Here is a 22,711-nt window from a genome sequence, read left to right as displayed (position 1 = left end):
CCGGGTACCAGGAAGGGCTTTGCGGCGGGCCCCTTAGCCAACCGTAGCCGGCAGTTGCCTGCTGCCTAAATCAACCTGACATGAGCTGCTACACCAGGGTAAGTAAGGCTAGATACTGGAAAAGGCGTGATTGGATGCCTGTTGCATACTGATATGAGCAGGATGCGAGACTGGTACGCAGTGCCATTTGCGGGGTGGCCACTGTGAGATGACTGGTATTAGGCTTGGGATGAATGACTGGCCTCCTGGTCATTGGGCGGGATGGGTGACAGTCACCTTGGTTGAAAAAAGATGATGCAAGACTGGTATGCAGCGCCCTCTTGCTTGTGAGGTGACCGGTATTGGGCTCTAGATGGTGGCCAGTCTTCTGGTCTGTGAGCTGACTGGAATTAGGCTCTCCTGTTGAGACCGGTTATGCCTCTTTTTTGGTACCTATAGATACTGGTCACTATCGACCCCCGAGTGCACCATTGACCAGTAACGCTTTGTGACTGATCACAAACAACTTTTATGCAACCAGGAGACTGGTCACCTGCCCCCGCCCAATACCAGGAGATTGGTGACCCATCCCAAAAGCAATGACTGGTAGCTGTGAGGAGGTAGCTGACTAAAGGTTTGTGTGCTATGTGATTGGTTGATGGGGTTTTAGTGTATTTTGCTGCCTTGTATCCTTTTAGAGCATTCTCGGCTAAGTAACTAGTTATTCATTTACTTATCCATCCTTTGTAAATACCTAGCTATATAATTAATTATATAGGCCCTTTAGCTTCTGGACCCCTTTGATATATATTTAAATATAAAAGCTAAACCAACATTGGAGATGTTTCGTTGTGCCAATGCCACACTCTTTGGGGCTCTCCAAGTACCCTAGTGGGGGACGCTGCTGATTGCGACGTGTTTTAGATTGAGGTGCAGAATAACGCCAGAAAAGCAGACATATTTGGTTAGAAATGTGCAGCACGCCACCTGGAATACTTCATGCAACCACGCCCCTTAGCTCAAGAAACTCCACTCGTCTCGTCACATTACAACTAATGGGCGCGAGCGGGATCTCAACATGAATAGCATGCCATGCTGATGAGGAGCAACTGCGCGACGGATGGGATCACGCGCTGCCTAAGCAACGCCCGAGACGTACTCTGGGCGTATATAGGCTCTTCACCTGGTTCATTCGGATGACACGTCACTCTCCGCATTCTCTTTCCTCCGTCTCCTGGATGTCGCTCGTGACGGCGGTCTGTTTCACGACATAAATGCGATACCGAACATGTTCAACATGGAGAGATGATGCGAATATGGGCGTGAGCGAGAACATAGGCGTCCACCGCGACATTCGCGAGCGCGTCCGTAAATGAACGTCCACCTGGCTACCGCGGGGGTGTCGCAGCTGTTGCAGTGAACCTTCAACCCTTTCACGAACCAGGGCCAGGCGCAGGACCCGCGCGAAGATGGGCAGCAGAACACGGCCAGGAGGGACGGCAAGTACGACGATGAAGACAACTTAGGACAACTGATCGACCATCGGGCAAGGTCCTGGCGGGCAGGCGACAATCATCGACGTCCAGCAGGCGAACCGATCATATTGTGTTAGACGCAGTTAAGCAAGGACACGACCAAGCGGGCTAAGCGGCAGTTGTTCATCATCCAGCGCATGAAGATGTCCGGGATGCGGAGTGAGAACGAGATGGTCGACGCATCCGAGTTGATCGAGGCGTTGACCGAAAACATCAAGGTCACGACCGAGAAAATTCAGGAGGCCTTGAGCTTCATCGAGGCCCTGCCTGCGACCGTGGACGGCAAGGCATCTTCGTGAAAGAGACGATACCCATGGCTCCCTTGCTAGGAGGGATGACAGGTGACCCATCAAGTAGGCTATTTATAGGTCGGCGATGCCGACCACCGCTAGGTACGCGAATTCGAATACGTACTCGAACAGCAACGAGCAGAGCTTCACACAGCAGAACGCGATCACCGAGCCGCAGATGGACAGAGCCGCATTTATGAAGAAGAGGTTATAAGAGGCCATGCACTCCCCTCCACCGCGACCTGGAGGTCCTTCATGGTGGATTACAGGTTCGCGAATGTTTCGCGAATAAGATCCCGTCCAAGCAGGTGTTTAGCAACATGACCGAGTACCGGTTCGTGATGGAGAACGTGAATATGACCATGATCGACGCCATGACCATCATCTTCCACGAGATCGAAAAGAGCGACGTGTACTGGGACATGGACCACGACGTCGTCGAGACGTTGATCACGCGCCTGGGCTCGGGGTCGATGATCGGACGTGGAGAACTGCGTGAACTGCGTCAACGACATCATCGTGTCCCCGCCCGAGATTATAAGTTCGCAACAGCATACTCTTGGACTAGATTGCCTTATGAACATTAAAGCTAAAAGAAGGCATAGTAAAGTAGGGCGAGGAGGCATGCAAATATACACAAACTCTCGTGCTTTGAGATCTGATCAGAGGTAGCTGTGCGCCTCTATAGAAGAGAGGGAGACTCTCTCTTCCAGGCAGCAGAGGTACACCTAGCATACCTCTGATCTGATCTCCGTCAGGGCGCTTCGGTGACCTTCAGTGTCGCGATACTGTAGTTCGTGGCAGCTCCTTCCATTCATCATGCATTGGCCGTGCGGTTGCGTAGGGCCCTCCAATGCATGAAGGTACGCAGCGGCTGAGGAAGGGAGGTCGCTAGTACCAATCCACTTGGACGGAACGTCTGATCAGAGCTCAAGTTAACATGCTACAGCTCGTAATGGAAGTTTCCCACTTACGGGAAGGAATTAGTTGTTTGGAAAATATAGTCTACAAATCGTTGAGAAAAACCACGAGGCGAGAAAACTTTTGGAAGTACAAGAAAAATCACTGCGCAAATTCGTCGCCCTGGCGTATAATTACGCCTCATTAAGGCCTTAGTGATATCCTGAAATCATCCTATCCGGACCTCTCGCCTTGTCCAGCCCATCAAGGCATCGGGCATGATCAGCTTTACCTCGAAATCCCAATCCGCTGGGCACTTTCCAATAAAACCGGAAGCAACTCGCTCAAAATGGAGGCAACCCTCGGGCTGACAGAGGATAAGAAAAGTTATATCATAATCCGAATGGCCCAAAACAAGAAAGGTGAGCGGAAAAGTCCCGTCGTCGTTTGCCTTTGCTCGATGAGCGCTATATGGATACCGGCGCGTCGCCTCTCGAATCCTGCTAGCCATGAGTTGTGCTCTCTGCTGTTCCAAAATCCCACCTTCATCGTCCCCTAGTATTTCGCCATCTGGAGATATTTGAACCTCAAGAGTCGGGCCGCATATGCGGAGAAAGCTGGGAGGGGAGCCCGAGCGGTCATTAGCGAGAATACGGTCTTGGTTCCCGTTCCACGGAAGCACTTGCCCATCGGCATACTCTACAGATATATCAACAAGTGAAGGCGTTGATACATCCCATGTTGCGCCGCCAAAATGGAACATAACCCCTGATACTTTCCAGCCCGCCCATGTCCAACTTGGAAACTCCGGCCGTCGTTGCGGCTCTTGGTCGTCACGGGATCCGAGAGACAACCATGATAAGCCGAAGACGAAAGCTTCTAAATCGGTCGTCGAAAACGGATTTGAGTAGATTGGGATTCCGTGGAGGCTTTTCATGCGCTTTGGGAACCTATGCTCAAAAGCAGACAGAACCCCTCTAAAGGCATTCAATATGTCGCTGTCGAACGTGAGATCCCGCCGCAGGTACTCTTGCAGCCGATCATCCAGATCCATGATGGATTTGCCGAGTTCTCGGCGGGGAAAAACTCTAGACATATCCACGTCGTCCTGCATCCGGCTATTGTTGTGTATATGCAACCTCTCGAGTGGAATTTGGATGCTCTCGAGACAGTGCATGGCGTTACACTGGAAATACACCTGCGTGTCAGTGAAGATGAGCTTTCTTCGAGAGAGGAGTCCTTCTTGGTAAGTCCAACCCCGGCTGTTCCATTTCGAGTTCAGGATTTCTTTCTTCGGGTATGGAATGGACACGAGCGTCCTGCTTCCAATCTTTACACTGGGCTGGGATTCTCGAGGCGTCGCACCGATTCCGGGTAATCCGTGATGAGGACCATCGCCGGCTGCAGCGACAATTGTCACGGCAGCGTTCTCGTAGACGAAACCCATGCTCTGGATTTGCAACTGCTTGTCTGCGATGTTGTCCTGAGGAATACAGTACCGGTCTATCCATAGATATCGGTAGCCGAGACTAGTTGTGAAGACAATGCTGTCCTCGATGGCTCTGGGCAATGGGCCCAAAAGAGAGTCTTTAGACACCGCATAGCCCGCCTCAGCGTTTCCCCAGACATAGCTGAGGGTAACGTAGTGCTTGTGGTCAACAGCACTCTCCCATGACACAATCTTCCGCGTTGAGCAATCTATCACGCGGAAGCCTCGGGGCATCTGCGAGATGGGCTTCTTGCAGAGCGATTTATGATTGTTATCACAAAACCCCAGCCATCCTTTGAGAAGAGAGAGATCGACACGAGGCAGGATCTGACGACCCGAAAGCTTATTACGTGAATCGTCGAGCTCCAAAATGATTCCTTGGGTATTTTGGTATGAGGCGGGATAACGTCCGCTGGAAGGAAGGACGACAAAGCCCGGCGAGTTATCGAAGTCAAGCTTCCAAGCACCTAGTTCACTCTTTGCGGGGAAAACACGCAGTTGGTATATCGGATCGGTTTCGGTTTCTTCTATTGGAGGGGTCTTCGCGTGGTTGAAGAACTTGCACAAAGGACAGCTGTTTTGTGGATTCATATGTTGCAACGAAAACCTTCGACCGCCCCAGATCTTGTGGAGTTTTGGATTTTGCATGTTCTCACAGAAAATCGATTCCAAATCGATCTTGCGACATCCATGACATATCTTGCCAGCTTCGCCTGTGGTACTAGAAGCTGCCTCGTTTCCTGGAGTCCTGCCGACTGCATCGCGTTGACTACCTGAAGACTCGATGCGGGGGTGCTTGTCACTTGGTGGAATGGAGTTGTGAGCCCGCCTCTTTGTTGATGAGCCAGACATAGCTCTTCTGATAGTATGAGAGTTTGTCGCGATGCTAAGGCGGCAGCCGATGAGACAGAAAATCTGCAAAGTAACAGGTAGGTAAACCTCGTTTGAACGGAAGGTGTGGTCTTCTTCGTGTAGGTATTGTCACTTGCCCAACTTCTGATATGGTAAGGCAAGTAGGTACTAGATGAAACGGACTTGACGAGATGTGTAAGGAATCTAGCCTAGCACAGTAGATGAGACCTGGAAACAGAGCTTTTTATGCAACCTCGAGTCGTGGAGGCCTCCAACAAAGCCCAATGAGTGTTGGAAAGGAAGCCTAGCACAGCCTCGAAAGTACAGGGATTTAGTGACTTATGGGGCTATGCAAAGTACGGAGGTTGCGCCCAGAAGTCTGCGGCCAGAGCAGAGCAGACGCGATTCTTGGAGGTAGGAAGTAGGAAGTAGGAAGGATGAGGAGGGCGCACGACCGCAACCGCCTTAAGTACAGGATTCTGGCAGCCGGGTGACGGGGCAGCCAGTTATTGGGCTGGCGGAGGCTGCCACAAGCCGGGCCTCCCACCCCGCCCGCACGTAGCCATTATGCTGACAGATGTGGCCAGAATCCAGCTTATGGGCGCGCGGTGACAGTCGTGTAAAGTTGAACGATTTTAAGCGAGAACGAACTGGCTGTATTGTACGCTGGGGTTAGAGGGTTGGTCAGGGTGATTTATGCAGCGAGCACCACTGAGCATAGGTGAGGTGTGGGCGGATTAAAGGTGGCTTGCTAACTAACGCAGTTGGGACGCTCGGATTACAAACGTAGGGAAGACTACCCAGGTAGTCCGGCGTCGCCGTGTGCACCATGGAACTGCAGCCAGCTAGAGTCAATACGATTTATTTGAGAGGAGAACTACGGGAAGCTGCTTACCGATTGTCCCACAGCGCTACATCGTTGTCATTAATCCAGCGATGGCGCACATGGACATCGTGGTTCAGCACCACAATGTCGTGCAACCAGTCAAGTAGCCTGGTTGATTCGCCCGGCGTGACATTGTTGATGTGCTCGACGTGGTGACCAAGCGCGTAGATGCTGTTCCAGCCCGACACTGGGTTTGTGCGAACAACGGGGTGGATGGCGCGGATATGCTTGCCCACATTCTCTGGCGCGCCACGCTGCCTGTGTGTAGCAAGAAAGGACAAAGTGTCAGTTGTGAATCTGTATCATGGAAAATGGCAGGAATATCCACAGTTGAGAACCTTACTCTGTGTAATACGGCGTTCCATTAGCTGCCGCCTTGGCGTGATATGCCGGCTGTCCACCCGTAAATGTCAAGTTGCCAAAGAACTTCTTGAAGGGCTCGCTGAGGCGATCATAAACCTCATATCCGCTGACCCAGATGGTGTCACCACCCGTCCGAGGCAGCTTTGACATGCGAAGGACTGCATAGTCCGCCGGCACATGCTCAAACGTGGTGTCTGAGTGCCACATCTTATGCGGGGGAGTGGTGTTGGGATCCTGCAGCCGTGCGTGCACTTTGCCTTTGTCAATGGGTTTGTCTTCGTGCGTGATCACTGTGACCTCCTTATCACGCTTCTCGTCGCCGTAGACAAACGGAAAAATGTGCAGGCCTGAAGTTGACGGCTTCCCCGAAAGCTGGCCTAGGCGCTGGGCGAGCTCCTTCTGGAGCTCGATGGTCAGATCATTCTGGGCTCTGAAAAAGACCACGCCTCGTTGGGAAACTGGGGCGACGTAATCAGCACTAATACTCGTACCTGAGGCAAGAAAGGATACTTTCGAAACAAGCTTACTGGTGATGGCCAGGTCGCGGATAAGCTGGTCAGAGTTCGGGGCTCGGAGCCAATCTGCTAGGTTTGCTTCTGGGAATTCACGCCCCGTATTAGGCGTTACATCGAATTGTCTATAATGGTCAAGAGCGTGGCCGTACTTCAGGGACTCTTTGTGTCCCAGAAGGAGGTCTGGGTCGATTTGAGAATTCCCATGAAATTTTCCAGATGGCTTCGGAACAGTTGAGGGTGTCACCTCTGGAAGATACCATTCTCCTACCCTGCCGACCGATGCCTTAGAGGCGCCAATCTGACTGTCTACAGTTATTGCCGATGGTGCCATATTCAATGAATTGCAACAAATGGATAATGCTTTCAATAGTCTATCGATACAAGATAAAAGTGGAGGAACTTGCTATTTTCTATTGTTTTCGGGATCGAAAAGATCAAATATGAATTCCTCTTAGCAGTGTGTGATCGACTTAGCTAGGGTCCCATACGGCTTCATCAATCCTCCAGTACAATTAAACCCGCGAGTAGCTGCCAGAGGATACAACTTGTGATCATTACATTTACACCAGACCGTGCCTGTACGGAAAGATACAATCAACGGAGGACATTTCTAGTTGCACACCCAGCCTGCTTCCCAGATCAGGTGCCTTTAGTTTTCACCTGTCGCTACGCTGGTCCGATTACTGAGTCAAGTGATGTCGTTGTCGTTTGGGATCGACGGCAGCGGTCAGTGAGATCTCGTCGGAAGTCATGGGTGAGAAGGCGGATACGAAGAGCCTGCCGATAGACATACTTTCCTAATGGCATGGGTGCGAATGGAGTTGGTGTTATGAGCGAATTTTGAGAACTAAGCAGAATGGCAGAAACTCTATACACCGTCCATCCGCGTCCACGATTCCACGAAGGGGTACATACATTTAGTGATTGAGTATCAAAGTTGGTATGTATTCTGTGTTGCTTTGCACCCAGCCGCTGCGAGTATATTTTCTTGGCTGCGGACGAACTCCTATACTCGTTTCCCGAAGTTCGGCTTGACTCGCAATCGCGTTCACTAATCAAACGACAAGGCAAGAAGCCGAAACAGACATCCGATGCTTACCTGGGTAGTATCAATGTAGTCGCAGTCAAAAGCCCGGCTAGCACAAACATGAACTACACATGCCAACCGCTGCTTCATGATGAACTGGCACTAGCATGTGGATGAAACTCTCTCCGCGTAAGCATTTGTAATATCTCGCATGTTGAGTACTTCCTGCCTTTGGAGACATGCCTCTGAGTCCCTTGTATATAGCTCAATAGTGATTAGCCGCACTAAGCCAGTACAATCCACGTATTCGAGTCAGATTTAAGGTTAAATATCGGAGCTCGGAATCGGAAAAGAGGACTTGTCCGTAAGTGAAGAGGATGATACCTGAGATGAGAAGCAACATGAAGTATCATGTATTATACAGGATTTGGGTCCACTCGCGGGAGAGTCCTCAATTTGGCATTTGGCCTTTCCAAAACAGGTCAGCCCGAGACTCCACATACAGCGTAAACGTATCCTCTTACAGTTCAATTGCACCTAGTCGACGCACCTAGGGACAACAATCCTTGTATCTTTCACCAAGTTGGACCCGAGTCATTTACTAGCGATGAAAGCCAGGACCATGGTTTGCCGGAACGGCCCTCCCCGTGTACTCGGTTCAAGCAGCAACGGCAAGGGGGACTGATTTGAATGAAGATGCGGAAAATCGATGGATTTGTCAGCATCAACAGGCAAAAGGAAGCAGGGCTAATACGTGTTGCTCGAGGAGTCGAAACAAACGTCAAAACAAAGAAGTCATGCACACAACTTGAAGTTCCCACACTGCCCCTAGCAGAATTCGAGAAGATCTGTTTCCAGGATATAACTAAATTGCTTTTGTTCAATACGTAGCAGTTTGCAAAATATCTTTGATTCAAGCTCAATGGACACATTCCAATAAAGGAGACCAGACGGATGCACAACGTGGGAAGTACATGTCATGACCTTTCCATAATCAAGTTTGAGTCCGGACCCAAAATACCAGCTTAATTTGCGTTCTCTTCATCGATCTTCTGCTCCCAGCCAGGGACTTTTCCGGTGTACAATTGAAGAGGTCGCCACATGCGAGGCTTGGGATCACCTGCTCGCATGTCAATGATGGTTGCGTTGCACAGGGGTTTGCCGATATCAAGCCGTGTTTGATAGGGAAGACAAGATCACCTACTCATTACCTCTCGCCAGTGTGCGATCATTCCGGGATTTCGACCCATCAGGGACATGGGCAGAATGAAGTCTGCGTGTATGCCGCTGCAAGTGATAGAGAAGTTGTCAGTCATCTCGGAGCCCGTTGCGAAAGACAAGCCCAGTCGGCCTGCTATGGATGTTGTGGGAAACAAAAGAAACCAATCCTTTTGTCTTACATGGCATTGTAAACATGAGAAAGAAATAAATCTACGTTCGCGCAAAGGTCCCTTGAAACAAAATAATTGTCCTGGGATGCGATGCGGTCAATCTCTAGGGCGATCTGTAAGCCCGTGTCTTTCTTGGCAGCATCAGAGAAGCTGCTTGCTTCGCGGATGAGCTCATGAATAAATTGGGCCCGCGGATCGGTGACCTACTTGCGAGTTAGTCTGTAGTGACCCCCAAACTGGCAAAATCCAGGGTTAACTCACTTTGTAAGTGCGATGTCCGTAGCCAAAAAGGCGCTTCTTTCCCTGTTTCACTTCTTCAATCAACGCAGGCACATTCTCAATGTTGCCAACGGCTTCCATCTGCTTGTGGGAGACCTCCATAGCCCCACCGTGCAGAATGCCCGCACCAGACAAGTTCGACACGGCTGAGCATGAGTACGGGTCGGAAAGTGTTGAAGCGGCATGGAGAAAAGCTGCCGTTGAATTGGTGAGCTCATGGTCAGCAGTCAAGATCCAGTGTCTGCTCAAGACATTGACCACTCGAGGATCTGGCTTTCCAGTTCCTTCTTCTACATATCGCATCATGTGAAGTACGTTCTCCACATACGAAAACTCCAGCTTCGGAGGCTCAAATTTTCGACCTTTCAGATGGCAGAACACAGCTGCTGCAATGATGGCATAGGTCTGTAGAAAGCGTGGAATCTCAGCGTCAACCAGAGCTAGGTTGCCTTTGTATAGGTTCGTGCCGCGATGAGCTGGGACCTTATCTGGCTGCGAGGCAACAAAAGCCGTCAAGGCGGATGCGATGGCCGTGGTTGGATGCGTGTGCTTTCTACTCAATGTAAGATTTTTGAAATTGTCAATAAACGGAAAGTACTCACGGAAATGTTTTGATCAAGTCAAACACGTTTTGTGGAGGCAGATTTGTCTCCGCGAGGGACTTGTTAAACGCCACGGCCTCATCCGGTGTTGGGAGTTTTCCAAAAATTAGGAGGAAAGCAACGTGTTCGAATGGTCTTCCACTCTGGTAGAGGTCGGGAACAGATACACCTCGATAAGATATTTGACCAGCATTTCCGTCCACAAAGCAAATCTGGGACTTCATGCAGGCCGTGTTCTGGAAGCCGGGATCTAGTAGCTTCAAGCCATTTTCATGCTGATCACCAGGATACCTCTCCTTTGGAGAACATTTGATTTCTTTGAACAGCACAGAAGACACTGAATTGTTAACGATGGGGAAGCTGTATTCAGCTCCAGACCTGTTGTCGACGATCGTGAGCGTCTCGTTGGGTTTAAGTTCAGCTGGCAATGAGTTCATCCTGAAATCGAGTATGACATGCAAAAGTGTAGCGACTTGAAAACAGAATGGCACAATAGATCAGAAGAGTTGCGTCCAGGCAGAATCCAATTTGTTCATGGAGACGACTTAGTAGTCCGAGGAATCGGGAATACGGCAAAGAAGTTTTCTGGGACATCAGGAGCAACTTCCATTCCGGGACAAGTCTGAAATATACAAAATTGCCGAATATTAAGCGGTACTTTCGCCAGAAGGTCTTGAACGTAAGTGGCCAAACATTACTAAATTCAGCAACATCACCGTTCATAGAATTTGGGAAAGTATCGTCAGTGCGTATGGGACTGCTCACGGCTGAAAAGCCTCACCCATTGATACATGCCACGGGGTTTGTTTCGAGTCAGCAGTGCGCAGCATGAACGACGACCAAATGGGATGCATGCATATAGTAAGGTTTACTGGGAGCATATCGGGGGTTGGATGGTGGGGGCGGAGGGGGCCAGGGGTTTGTCGAAGGAATTCAAACACAGTTATGATAACGCAGGGAAATGTGGAAACTCCTCACAACTACAAAACTCAATATGTTGCTCGAGTCAGATTGATCTATTGTAGATACGATACCTTGAGGGCCCACGGCCACGGGAGCTTGACCCCCCCCCCCCCAAAAAAAAAAGTTGAGCAGACTTTATTCGTGAAAAGAGGTTCATTCTGTTCATCTACGGGGAGAGCATAGCACGGTACGAAGTATCCAAATGAGTGATTGATCTATAGCCCTGCAAGAAATTCAAGATAGGCATTATGACATGGCTGTCGATTTCAAAATTAGTCGTCAATCTTCTATGATATTCATAGTGTATCGCAATATCTCTTAAAAATGTGTGCTACATTCCGTAGTATTGCAGGCCCAATGACGAAACAACCCAATATCTGTGCTCGACATTCACAACCCATAGCTCCCTTCCTGTCTGAGGCCGGTGCCAACCATCGAACCTGCATTCTACAAATTGTGATCACTGTTGTTTGAATGTTTGCACTAACTGGTCTTCTTCCACATCTCCGGCGTTACCGCCTCGGGGTCTTTCCCAGTCAGGACCTCGAAGTCCAACATTCCGATACCACTGAGAAGTCTTCGACCAAAGTTTTGTTCTCCATGTCTGAAAATGGTCAGTGAAAAGAGTAACTCGTTTAAAAAGGCAAGAGAAAGTGACCAGGCATTTGCGAATGTCAATATATACGTAGAACTTACTTCGCCATCCTAAGTGCCAGGGACCGCTCGACCCATATCAGAAGAGCCACTAAGCCAGCAAAGATGCCAGAACCTGCTGGGTATCCAACTTCCCAGAGAGATACGAACGTCCCAACAACAATAGCCGCATCATAGCAAGCAATGTACTTGCCTGGTCCCCTGAAACGCATCGGCAACAGTCTCGGTAGCACACGATGCACAGCCCGAAACCATGAGAAAAGGTTCAAGAACTTGACGCTGAGCCCGAAAAGACGTGCATCCGTCCACCAGTAACCAAGCATGAATACAGCAGCGTGCTGTAGGATGGTTGCCTGGAAGACCGTCCTTGTGATATTTGAGTGCCGTCGTGCCCGGCTGGTTATGAGCAGGGCCGAGGTCAAGATGAACAGACCTGAGAACATCAAGTCCACATAGTCTGGGATCGGCGGCTCACGGCTTCGAATGTATGCTCCATAGTATCGCACAAATTGCAGCGGGGCACTAAGGACATGAACTACCATAGGGAGATATGGAAATCTGCGAATTCGCGCTTGTTTCGGGCGCGTGAGGCTGAACGTCTTGCCCAAGAACGGCGCAAAAAGGGCTAAGCGAAACGCACATTCAAGCTCAGGGCTGTGTGAATTGATGAAGCCACCGAGGGCTGATACAAGATACGCAGATGGCCCGTCTGTGGCCCAGGTGAGTGGTATTGTTGAGTTCTCGGCGAACGCCATGATGCTTACGGCTGAAGGTTGTGGTCTCTAAGGCGAAGTCTGATGATGAAGAATAGGAACAGAACAGTCTTTGGCTTGACCGAGTTCGAGATTCTCTTTTCTTCGAAGCTGATTTTCGCGAATTGATTAGTCGTGCGGAACACAAGGGCTCCGGCCCGCATACTCTAATTGCCTCTAACTCTATTTTAACGACTCATAAACACCGATTATTCAAGCAAGGGTATTGTACAGTTGACCCACCAAGCATCCACGTGTACACGTACCCTAGGACTACACACCGTGTATTTCTTGGCTCTCGATTTAAACATACACGCCCCTGAGCGCAATCGATGACAAATATTCCTTTTGGATCGTGTTAAGAGCAGGCATGCCGAGTCATTCTCATTCGGACTGGACCTTGCAAGGTTCCTGGGGTACTCGGGATCGGTTCTACACGATGTTACTGTTATAGAGTGTACACCCTGGAAGCCGGACGGACCCAGCTTTCGAAGAAGGACCTCTACATGATGGCGTGATTGGAGTCGATACCGGGTAGAGAGGGCTCTTTAGGAAATCTTGGGAGATATGCTTCCGATACATAATGCTAGATAAGCAAACTGGAGAATTTGAAAACCATCCGCCTTAGTCACAAAAATATGTATATCATTGACTCATATTCTATAATTATTTCCATCGTTTATATTTACTAAAAGTTAAAATGCAGCAAAACTCGAAACGGCTTTTTTTAAAACAAAAGAAAAAGACTATATATTCAAATTAATGCTGTTTAAAATTATACTTTTGTTATTCTAAAATGTTGATTTATTACTTTCACCTAAATATAATAGGAGAAGAATGTTTCTATAAGCAAAGAATTACCGGGAAGGTGTGTAGAAAGAAAATAAGTTCGCTTGTATTTTGATGACCATTTTGCGATAAGGCAGGGTTGTTGAATCCTACGTGTCAGATGGCGACATTCACGGAGTAGACAAATGTGGCCGCGGAAGTTCTGAAACTTTTGGCTCGGATCACCTTACTCGGGCCTATTACCAAATTTGGAGATAACGGAGACGCCAATGAGGCTCTCTACAGGTCTCCATGGGGGTGAGAAGTCCTGTGCCATGAGGGTAGGTGTAGTTAACTATTAAGCTGCACACACCCTCGACGATAAGCGTACAGGCGGGTCCGCGGGGAGGAGAGGAGATTGTACAATGAGAGAGAGGCTTCCATGAGAAACATGTCATGTGAATGGCTTACAAGGTTGCCTCGGGCTAATTGGACTCGAGCCCATCGATGAGAGGAAGGAGGCTGAAGAGGGCTAGTATGCTTGTGATACGCAGACGAAAGCGCTGAGAGCATAGAATCAAACAAGGCATCAAGTCTTATAGCAGACTATATAAATTCAAAAAGTTCCCAGGACAACATTCGTCTCTTCATGACTCCTCGCTGTGACGGACCAGATCATAAGAGTCGACTTATCCTTCGTCAGTCAACTTCTACCGATTTGAAGTCCAAATATATGAACTGCTTCTGCGCTCGAATCTTTCTCAAGGACATTACCTTCCCTTTCAAAACCTTCTACATACCTATTTCTTGGAGGAGCCCAGAACCATCTTTTTGTCACAGAGATGGGCTTCCAAGAATCTGCCCCATTCGGTGCCGACACAGCAGGAAACATCTTCAATACATTCATATCCACCGATAGTGAGCCGGTTCCCAGTGCCAGTCAGCTCTCCGAGGCCGTCATCAGTCATGATGAGAGTGAAATTAGTTCCTCCCTTCCTCCACCGTGTCCCCTATCAGACACGCCCCAGGTTCCCATTGCCATAGTCGGGATGGGCTGCAGGCTACCGGGTGGCAACTCTAGCCCGTCCAAGCTGTGGGACTTTCTCTGTAGCTCAAAATCGTCGTGGACGCCAAAAGCACCCCGAGATCGCTTCAATTGGGATGCTTTCACGCATCCCACGGACCCAGACTTCGACGGCACATTCCAGATCGCCGGTGGCCACTCCCACGGCGAGGATGTCGATCTGTCGCGATTTGACTCGGCGTTCTTTGGCCTGCCGCTGAGCGAGGCGAGAATTCTGGATCCACAACAGCGGCTGCTCCTTGAGGTTAGCTATGAGTGTCTGGAGAACGGAGGCATCCCGATGGAGGCCATAGCTGGTCGCAAGATCGGTTGTTTTGTGGCGTTTTCCATGGGCGGTAAGTTTGCATCTGCGTTAATTATGCAATGTTTTACTCTTATCTCGTGCAAACACTATCACCATGTTGAAGGAATTGTAGGATTATTTCACTGACAAATGGCAATAGAATATGGTAAGCTCTGGGATAAAGATCTAGAGTATCACCAGAACTACCACGCTGTCGGCACGGGCGAGGCCATCTACGCCAACCGTATCTCGCACGTGTATGACCTCGCCGGGCCCAGCATGGCCTTTGACACAGGCTGCTCGGGCTCTATGGTAGGCCTCGATATAGCATGCCGCTACCTATCTGCTGGCCTCATTGAGGGCTGCTTCGTGGGAGGCACTAACCTGACACTGATTCCCGAGGTACTAGGCCGGAAACCTAGACTTCTCTCCAAGAGCGGGCAGTGCCACACCTTTGACAGCCTGGCAGATGGATTTTCGAGAGCCGACGCGACCAGTGTCGTGTACCTCAAGAGGCTGGATGACGCAGTGAGGGATGGTGATCCCATCCGTGCTGTGGTGAGGGGCACCTCGAATGGTTTTGATGGCAGGACGCCTGGTATACTCATGCCCAGCAAGGAGGCACAGGTTGCCAACATGCTGCAGGCGTATGCAAATGCCGGCATCAGCCGTGAAGAGTTTGGTCAGACAGCGTATTTCGAGTGCCATGGCACCGGCACGCCAACAGGCGACCCGATTGAGGTTGATGCGATTGGGAAAGTGTTTGCAAAACACAAGTCGGTGGATGTCCCACTATTGATAGGAAGCGCGAAGACGAACCTAGGGCGTAAGTCATGTCCGAAATATGCAGGGAAATACATACCTATCCAGGTATAAGACGCGTTGTTATGAAGAGAGACTGACTTACAGCACTGCAGATTCCGAGGCCGCAAGCGCGTTGACTCACATTATCAAGACGTCTCTCATCCTAGATTCTGGCGTGATCCCGCCCACAATTGGCATTCAAAAATTCAATCCAGCCATTGACTTCCACAATGGTAGAATCAAGGTGGTGCAAGAGCTTATGCCGCTGCCAGAGAAGACGCGGAAGAGGATCAGTATACAGGCTTTTGGGTATGGTGGTGCTGTGAGTCTTGCCAAATCCTGTTCAACTTCTCTTTGGACCTTACTTACCAATCCACGCACTCAGAATTCCCACACAATCTTGGAGTCAGCTGAAGACTACCTCACACAGCAACAACAGGAGACGTGTACCTACAAGTACTCAACGGGTCGCCTCGCCCAGTTGCACGGCTCGAGTGAGGAAGAAAGCCAGGACGCTGCCAGCCGTCCGTACCTGATGCTCCTATCAGCCAACGACGCTCACTCGCTGGCTGAGAACGCGCAGTCGCTGCAGAAGCACGTCAAAGATGCATCTCAGATCTCCCGTCTAGATCTTTCATACACACTGGGCGTCCGGCGATCAAAGCTGTTTCACCGCGGCTTCTCAATCCTCTCTGCTGGCGCGCCGCTCGAGTCGGCCTTCTCCCAGGATTCGCTGAGCTCTGCAAAGCGCGAGCACATGGAGCCGCCGCGCGTCGGCTTTATATTCACCGGGCAGGGTGCGCAGCGGCCTGGCATGGGTGCCACGCTCATACGAGACTTTCCATCGGTCCGGGCCACGCTTGGCCGGCTAGACACGTACCTCGCCGCGCTGCCGCCGCAGAACCGGCCGGACTGGACCTTTGCGTCGGAGCTCGTTAAGCCCGAAGGGGAGACCAGGATCCACGACCCGCGGTTCGCCCAGCCGCTGACATGCGCCGTCCAGATCGCGGTGGTCAACCTCCTCAACCAATGGGGTGTCAAGCCCGACGCCGGCGTTGTGGGACATAGCTCCGGAGAGATCCCGGCCGCGTATGCTGCCGGTATGCTCAGCGAGAGGCAAGCCATCACGGTGGCTTACTTCAGAGGTTTCAGCATCACATCCACGCTTGAGAAGAACGACACTCTGTGGGCTGATGCGGGCATGTTAGCAGTCGGATTGGGTAGTGAAGAGGCATTGAAAAGGGTCAAGCAGCTTGAGAGCCAGTCCTCTTCCCCAAGGGATCTGGTGGTAGCATGCGATAATAGTAAGTTTGCCTGCCCATAGCAGCCTGGAATGACCCCCGAAGAGTCGATCCTTTGATCGAATATGCAGAACTAATCATGGACTCATGAACAGGCCCCGATAGTGTGACCATTTCAGGTGCCACATCTGGCCTGGATGCGCTAGCGACAAAGCTCGTGGCCGAGGGCACCTTCGCGCGAAAGTTGAAGGTTCCCAAGGCATATCACAACCCGCATTACATGGGGCGGTACAGTCACATTTTCAAGGACGCTCTGGAAGCATCTGGAACCTTTTCACCGAAGGGACAGACACATGCAGAGACGGCTCCAATGTACTCCTCCACTATGAGAGGAGTCAAGGTCCATGGATCTGATGTGCGGGACCCGGAGTACTGGCGACGCAATATGGAAGGCACCGTTCTCTTCAATGATGCCCTGACTGCCATGCTCTCCAAGCCCCAGCACGCGAGCACGCGTCCACAGGTGTTAATCGAAATTGGACCATCGTCAACACTAAAGGGCCCTGTCCGCCAGATCCTCACCTCTTTTACTAGCTCGGGCACGCTGAAGCCTGAGGAGGTGCCACGGTACATTCCGACACTGATAGGGGGGTCCGATGCGTCTGAAGATGTGCTCAAGACAGCCGGAAACCTGTTCACGCTCGGTTTCCCGGTGGACATGGCCAAGGTCAATGCCCTAGAGACAATATCTCCCACCGGCTCTGTCACCCACACCCACGGCCGGATGATTGTCGATCTTCCCAACTACGCGTGGAACAAGAGCCGTGCATTGTGGCATGAGCCTCGGGCATCAAGGAACCATCGGTTCAAACAATTCCGTCGGCACGAAATTCTCGGGTCACGCGTCCCAGACGATAACCCGCTCGTGCCGACTTGGCGCAACTTCCTCAGCCTTTCAAACACCAAGTGGCTGGCGGACCACAAATTAAACGACGACGTCGTCTTTCCAGCCGCCGGTTATATAGCTATGGCTATCGAGGCTGTGCGCCAGATCTCGTCCACCGCCCCACAGGGCAACGAGGCAACCGCGTTCGAGCTGAGAAACATCCACATCAAGAGCGCGCTGGTCCTGAACGCTGCCGCTAATGCTGAGGGTGGCGTATACACCTTCCTCACCCTGACGAGGGCCAGCAGCGAATCCAAGTGGTACTCATTTAGTATCTGCAGCCAGCAGCCAGCGCCCGGCGACCGGAGGCCCGGTCCCCTCTCAAAGGAAGAGTCCAAGACGGACGTCCACTGCTACGGAGAAATCGCCGGCGTACCGCGCCGTGGCGCAGAACCATCGCCCGATCCGGATATTGCCAGGATTCGCCGGGAGAGCGGCGGCTGGACTGGAAGCCAGGCGTCGACGCGCGTGTGGTACCGCAACTTTTCGCGTATCGGCTATAACTATACGAACTCCTTCCAGGTACTCTCGTCGCTGCGGGCGCCCGCCGTAGAGAGCCAGGCCTGGGATACGAGACCTTCCGCGGAGGCGGTCATCGCGCTGCCAGCAGCCGAGACGCTCAGATCGCACTATGCCGTGGCACCGGCGGTGATAGATGGCGTTCTTCAAACACTGCTTGCCACCTGGCTGGGGCAAGCCTGGCGGGTTGCATAACCTGGCCGTGCCGACCAAGATCGATGGGCTCTACGTGGCCGCGCCAGAGCCGGAGTCTGCCAACCTTCGTTGCTCCTCGTACATCATTCCGGAGGTACAGGACAGCGAAGCCTCCAAGGACGGGATCCTGGGCTCGGCCGAAGCTGTCGACGAGCGCACAGGGCAACTGGTAATCGCTCTAGACAAGCTCGCCTGTACCAACATCAATCAGGGCCAGGACGGACGTGGCGACTTCACGGAGGTGCACAAAGTTGTGTGGAAGCCTGACGTTAGCTCCTTAGGTCAACTCGAGATCGGCGCGGAGGATGGACCGTTCATGGATGTGGTCTTCGACCTGCTCGCCCACCAAAATCCATCCGCGAAGTGGTTAGAGATTGGCGACGCTGGTGGACTCGTCACTTCTGAGGCTCTCAAGACTCTTGCTCCTAAAGACGGCTTTCCTCGTTTGAACTCTTACACGCTGTCGGGACATCATGATAACAGCCTAGGCCCTGAGCTTGAAGAGACATTTCAGAAAGAGTTTCCAGCGGCCAATGTCTCCTACAAGACTCTGAATTTGGATGATATGCACTCTGCCGAGCCCGAGTATGATCTGGTAGTCGCTCAAGATGTGTCATTTAGGGAAGGGGAACGAGACTGGATTCAGGGAGCTATAACAGTGCTCAAGCCCAATGGCCGGTTGGTTCTTCTCCTTGAGAAACTTGGAGAAGCTGAATTATCATCTTTGCCATTCGGGCTGTCACGAGCGGATTCCGGTCTTGTCCTTGAGGCAGACATAAGCACCAAGAGCTTTCTAGACGGCGAGACCCAAAAGAAGTTCTCTCGTGTGCTAGTTCTGAAATCAGTTGAGGAGTCACTGAACAAGCCACGTGCGTTGGAGGGCGAAGTATCTCTTCTGGGACAACGTGACCGAATCGCCAGAATTGTTTCCTCGATGGCAGTCGATGAAGACAATCTATCAAGCCCAGTGACCATCCAGTGCGCGGATGCCATCCTGTTCCTGGGTGGGCTATTCAACGCTGAACTTTTGGCGAGCATTTCCGAGGACACAAGGGCGATTATCAAGTCGCTAATTTCCGAGGGAACTGAAAAGTCGAAGCCAGTCATCTGGCTTACTCAGGGCAGCCAGATGGATGCGAAGGGGGACTCTCGAGTCGCGAATCGGGTCGGCGGTGCAATGGCTGCTGGGCTATCCCGCACACTGGCCAAAGAAGAGCCCGACCTGGCGCTGCTGACCGTTGATCTCGATGGAAGTACGCCGTCTGCAGTAGTACCCGTGCTTCTTGATCGCTTGTTGCGTAATGTTGCAGTCCATGGATCGGACGAGCGCGAGTTTGCGATCCGCGACGGCGTTGTGTACGTCAACCGCATCGTGCCAGACCTCGGCACCTTTGATGAGCTCCATCCAGTGCCGCTGAAGCAGGGTCAAGATCAGGACGGCCTCCAACTTCAGCATGAGAACCAAGACAAGCAAGACGAGTGGAAGCTCCAGATCCGTCAGGTGGGCCTCTTGCAGACCCTCTCGTTCGCGCAGGTCCCGCCGGTGGAGCTATCCCAGCCGCTCGACCCCAGCGAGGTTGAGGTGTCGATGCGGGCAGTAGGCGTGAACTTCAAGGACGTTGCCATCTGCATGGGCATTCTGCCGCACAAGAACTTTGGGCTCGAGTTCGCGGGCGTCGTGACCCGTGTCGGCGCCGCAGTCTCGCACCTGCGTCCCGGGCAGCGCGTGGGTGGCCTGCCCAGTCTGCACCACGGCGCGTACCGCAGCCTTATCCGCGCGCCAGGCTGGTTGTGCTTTGAGATCCCTGATGCCATGTCTTTTGAGGAGGCTGCGACAATGCCGTGTGTATACTTGTAAGTTCATCCGGGCTTTTTTTCCCCCACCGTCTTCCCACCTCATATTACCCTCTCATATACGTTCGAAAATCTTGAGGACTAGAGAGTAAGGTGGTGATTAACAAACCCAATCACAGCACCGTGATCCATTCACTCATCCAAAAAGCCAACATGAGACGGGGACAGAGCATTCTGATCCACTCAGGAGCAGGCGGGGTAGGCCTGGCAGCGATCCAGGTGGCACGTCACCTAGGCGCAGGCGAGATATACGTGACGTGCGGCAGCGAGGAGAAGCGGCGCCACCTTGTAGAGGTGGAGGGCGTGGCGCCAGGCAACATCTTCAGCTCGCGCAGCGACGACTTCGTACGCGGGGTGGCACGGGCGACGGGCGGCAGGGGCGTGGACGTGGTGCTCAACTCGCTGTCGGGCGACCTGCTCGACGCCAGCTGGGGATGTGTGGCCGAGGGAGGGTGCGTGGTGGACGTCAGCCGCGTCGACTTCCTGCGGCGGAACCGGCTGCACATGCGCCCCTTCTGCCGCAGCACCAGCTTCCACGGCGTCGACGCCAGCCAGGTCATGACGCATGAGGTCGTTGCCGGTGAGGTCATGCGCATTTTGGCTGAGCTTGCCGCGGCGGGTCGAGTCCGCCCCATCAGCCCCATGCAGACGTTTGGGCTTGATGAGGTCGAGGCTGCGTTCCGGCTGATGCAGAGCGGCAGGAGCATGGGCAAGCTGGTTGTCTCGAGGCAGGCCGGTGATGGTTGTGCTCAGGGAGTGGACAGGATGGACGCTAAGATACACGTCCAGCCCTCTCGGAAGGGAGACCTCCTCACACTGCCAGCAGAAGCGACGTACGTCCTCATCGGTTGCCTCGGCGGAATCGGACGCAGCATCACGAGAAGTATGTTCGATCGCGGGGCGCGCAGCTTCGTCATGTTATCGCCCAGCGGCGACGACAGGCCGGCAGCGAAGGAGTTAGTGGCCTTTCTCCGACGGAACGACGCTGAGGTCACTGTCGTCAGGGGAGACGTGGGCCGCATGGAAGACGTGAGCGCAGCAATGGCGGCGGCGCCGCGGGGGCGACCGGTACGCGGAATTGTGCACTCAGCCATGGTCCTGCGCGACGCACCGTTCGCCGGCTCGACCCCGGCCGACTTCAACGCGGTGGCTGGGCCCAAGGTTCACGGGGCACACAACCTGCACATCGCGTCGCTGGGGCTGGCGGACCCACGCACGGTGGACTTCTTCGTGATGCTGTCGTCCGTCTCGGGTGTGGCTGGCAATTTTGGCCAGACGGCCTACGCTGCCGCCAATTCGTACCTCGACGCCCTCGCCGCGCATCGGCACGGGCTAGGCCTGGCCGGGACAGCCCTGGATCTGGGCTTCGTTGAGGACGTCGGCTGGGCGACGGAGAATGAGGAACTGAACGAGCGCATGGCTGCGATGGGTGTGTTGGCGGTGCAGGTCAAGGAGGCCGAGCTGCTGGCCCTGGTGGAGCTAGAGATGAAGAGGTCGAGCGACAGGCAGGCTGCTGCTTCTGCTGCCGCGACTGCTGGCGCAAATACTGGTGCTGGTGTGGACAATAAGCAACGAGGACGACGGCGTCTGACGCTGAGCTTCGAGTGCCCTGCCCAGAGAATCTTCGGCCTCACTTCGACCAATTCCACCCCATCGAAGTCCTATGCCGTACCACGACTGCGAGCCCTCCTCAACAGTGGCAGCGGGTCTGGTTCGTCATCGGCGTCCTTGTCACAGTCGGGCCCAGCTGCTGCGCTCTTGCAGCACCTCAAGTCCAGCGGCAAGGGCAAGGACAGTGGAGCCTCGCTGGCGGCTGTTATGCCGCTGGCCCAGGAGGCGCTCCTCCACAAAATGTCCGAGTTCCTTCTTGTCCCGGTGGATGAGATTGATGCAGGCCGCAGCCCGGAGAGCGTTGGCGTGGACTCTCTGGTGGCCGTCGAGCTGCGTACCTGGCTGAGGGACTCTCTTGGTGTTGCCGCCAGCACCATGGACATTCTCAAGGCGGCGAGTTTCAGGAGCCTGGCAGAGACAGTTGCGAAGAGGCTGGTGGACAAAGAGAAGGAGAAGAAGGGTTGAGATAGGTGTTTTCTGTTGACCACATACGCAATGTGAGGAAAGTCGTTCGCCTGTAACTAGATGAGTCGATCCTGGGGAAAAAGGAGAGCTCTTGCTCCATCACAAAGCTTCTTACACATAAGGCAGGGACTAAATTGGACAGTCGCGTGTCCTGGAGAGAGGTCGACGTTCTCATGGACCGTGTGTCATAATTATACAAAAGCCGTTAGATACGACACCATGCAAGTCTTTCGTGACCATGTCTCCAGTCAACAACATCATGCAGTGATGTGTCCTGTCTGGCTGCTTTCGCAATGGTCCGTGGTGTCTGGCTGTTTCGTTACAATTGCCGAGCTTGCAGATAAATAGTATCCTGGCTGCCGTTTGATAGTTGCGAGACGGAAGAGATAAACTCCCTCGATGCAAATGATATCTGAGGTCTTTTCCTGTTATTCCATGTACAGCCTGCAAGAACTGTGATCATT

At 52.5% G+C, this 22,711-nt stretch overlaps 7 protein-coding genes across 7 annotated transcripts; 3 read left to right on the top strand and 4 right to left on the bottom strand.

Moving 5' to 3' along the window:
• Positions 1-1,295: 1,295 nt before the first annotated feature.
• J7T55_012486 (uncharacterized protein) lies at positions 1,296-1,813 on the top strand (the record flags this gene model as incomplete). Its single annotated transcript, XM_053137376.1, has 3 exons — positions 1,296-1,343; positions 1,424-1,482; positions 1,603-1,813. The coding sequence occupies 3 exons, from the start codon at positions 1,296-1,298 to the stop codon at positions 1,811-1,813; spliced, it is 318 nt and encodes a 105-aa protein (XP_053000283.1).
• A 311-nt stretch (positions 1,814-2,124) lies between these two features.
• Positions 2,125-2,391, top strand: J7T55_012485 (uncharacterized protein; the record flags this gene model as incomplete). The annotated part of the gene is made up of 1 exon (XM_053137375.1): positions 2,125-2,391. The coding sequence occupies one exon, from the start codon at positions 2,125-2,127 to the stop codon at positions 2,389-2,391; it is 267 nt and encodes an 88-aa protein (XP_053000282.1).
• Positions 2,392-2,933: 542 nt separating this feature from the next.
• On the bottom strand, positions 2,934-5,045 carry J7T55_012484 (tol protein; the record flags this gene model as incomplete). The annotated part of the gene is made up of 1 exon (XM_053137374.1): positions 2,934-5,045. The coding sequence occupies one exon, from the start codon at positions 5,043-5,045 to the stop codon at positions 2,934-2,936; it is 2,112 nt and encodes a 703-aa protein (XP_053000281.1).
• A 635-nt stretch (positions 5,046-5,680) lies between these two features.
• J7T55_012483 (uncharacterized protein) lies at positions 5,681-7,140 on the bottom strand (the record flags this gene model as incomplete). Its single annotated transcript, XM_053137372.1, has 5 exons — positions 5,681-5,711; positions 5,806-5,880; positions 5,941-6,189; positions 6,275-6,752; positions 6,822-7,140. The coding sequence occupies 5 exons, from the start codon at positions 7,138-7,140 to the stop codon at positions 5,681-5,683; spliced, it is 1,152 nt and encodes a 383-aa protein (XP_053000280.1).
• Positions 7,141-8,861: 1,721 nt separating this feature from the next.
• J7T55_012482 (uncharacterized protein) lies at positions 8,862-10,545 on the bottom strand (the record flags this gene model as incomplete). The annotated part of the gene is made up of 6 exons (XM_053137371.1): positions 8,862-8,956; positions 9,041-9,123; positions 9,237-9,430; positions 9,489-9,911; positions 9,990-10,059; positions 10,109-10,545. 6 exons carry the CDS (start codon positions 10,543-10,545, stop codon positions 8,862-8,864), a joined length of 1,302 nt encoding a protein of 433 aa, XP_053000279.1.
• Positions 10,546-11,554: 1,009 nt separating this feature from the next.
• Positions 11,555-12,480, bottom strand: J7T55_012481 (uncharacterized protein; the record flags this gene model as incomplete). The annotated part of the gene is made up of 3 exons (XM_053137370.1): positions 11,555-11,675; positions 11,768-12,260; positions 12,366-12,480. 3 exons carry the CDS (start codon positions 12,478-12,480, stop codon positions 11,555-11,557), a joined length of 729 nt encoding a protein of 242 aa, XP_053000278.1.
• A 1,607-nt stretch (positions 12,481-14,087) lies between these two features.
• Positions 14,088-22,247, top strand: J7T55_012480 (uncharacterized protein; the record flags this gene model as incomplete). Its single annotated transcript, XM_053137369.1, has 9 exons — positions 14,088-14,664; positions 14,773-15,438; positions 15,530-15,738; positions 15,802-16,720; positions 16,813-18,239; positions 18,301-19,186; positions 19,259-19,570; positions 19,628-20,171; positions 20,291-22,247. The coding sequence occupies 9 exons, from the start codon at positions 14,088-14,090 to the stop codon at positions 22,245-22,247; spliced, it is 7,497 nt and encodes a 2,498-aa protein (XP_053000277.1).
• Between the last annotated feature and the right edge of the window lie 464 nt (positions 22,248-22,711).

Source organism: Diaporthe amygdali (assembly GCF_026229845.1).
Source record: "Diaporthe amygdali strain CAA958 chromosome Unknown NODE_2_length_3802984_cov_64_841326, whole genome shotgun sequence".
NCBI lineage: Eukaryota > Fungi > Ascomycota > Sordariomycetes > Diaporthales > Diaporthaceae > Diaporthe > Diaporthe amygdali.
This window is presented reverse-complemented; position numbering and strand designations above follow the sequence as displayed.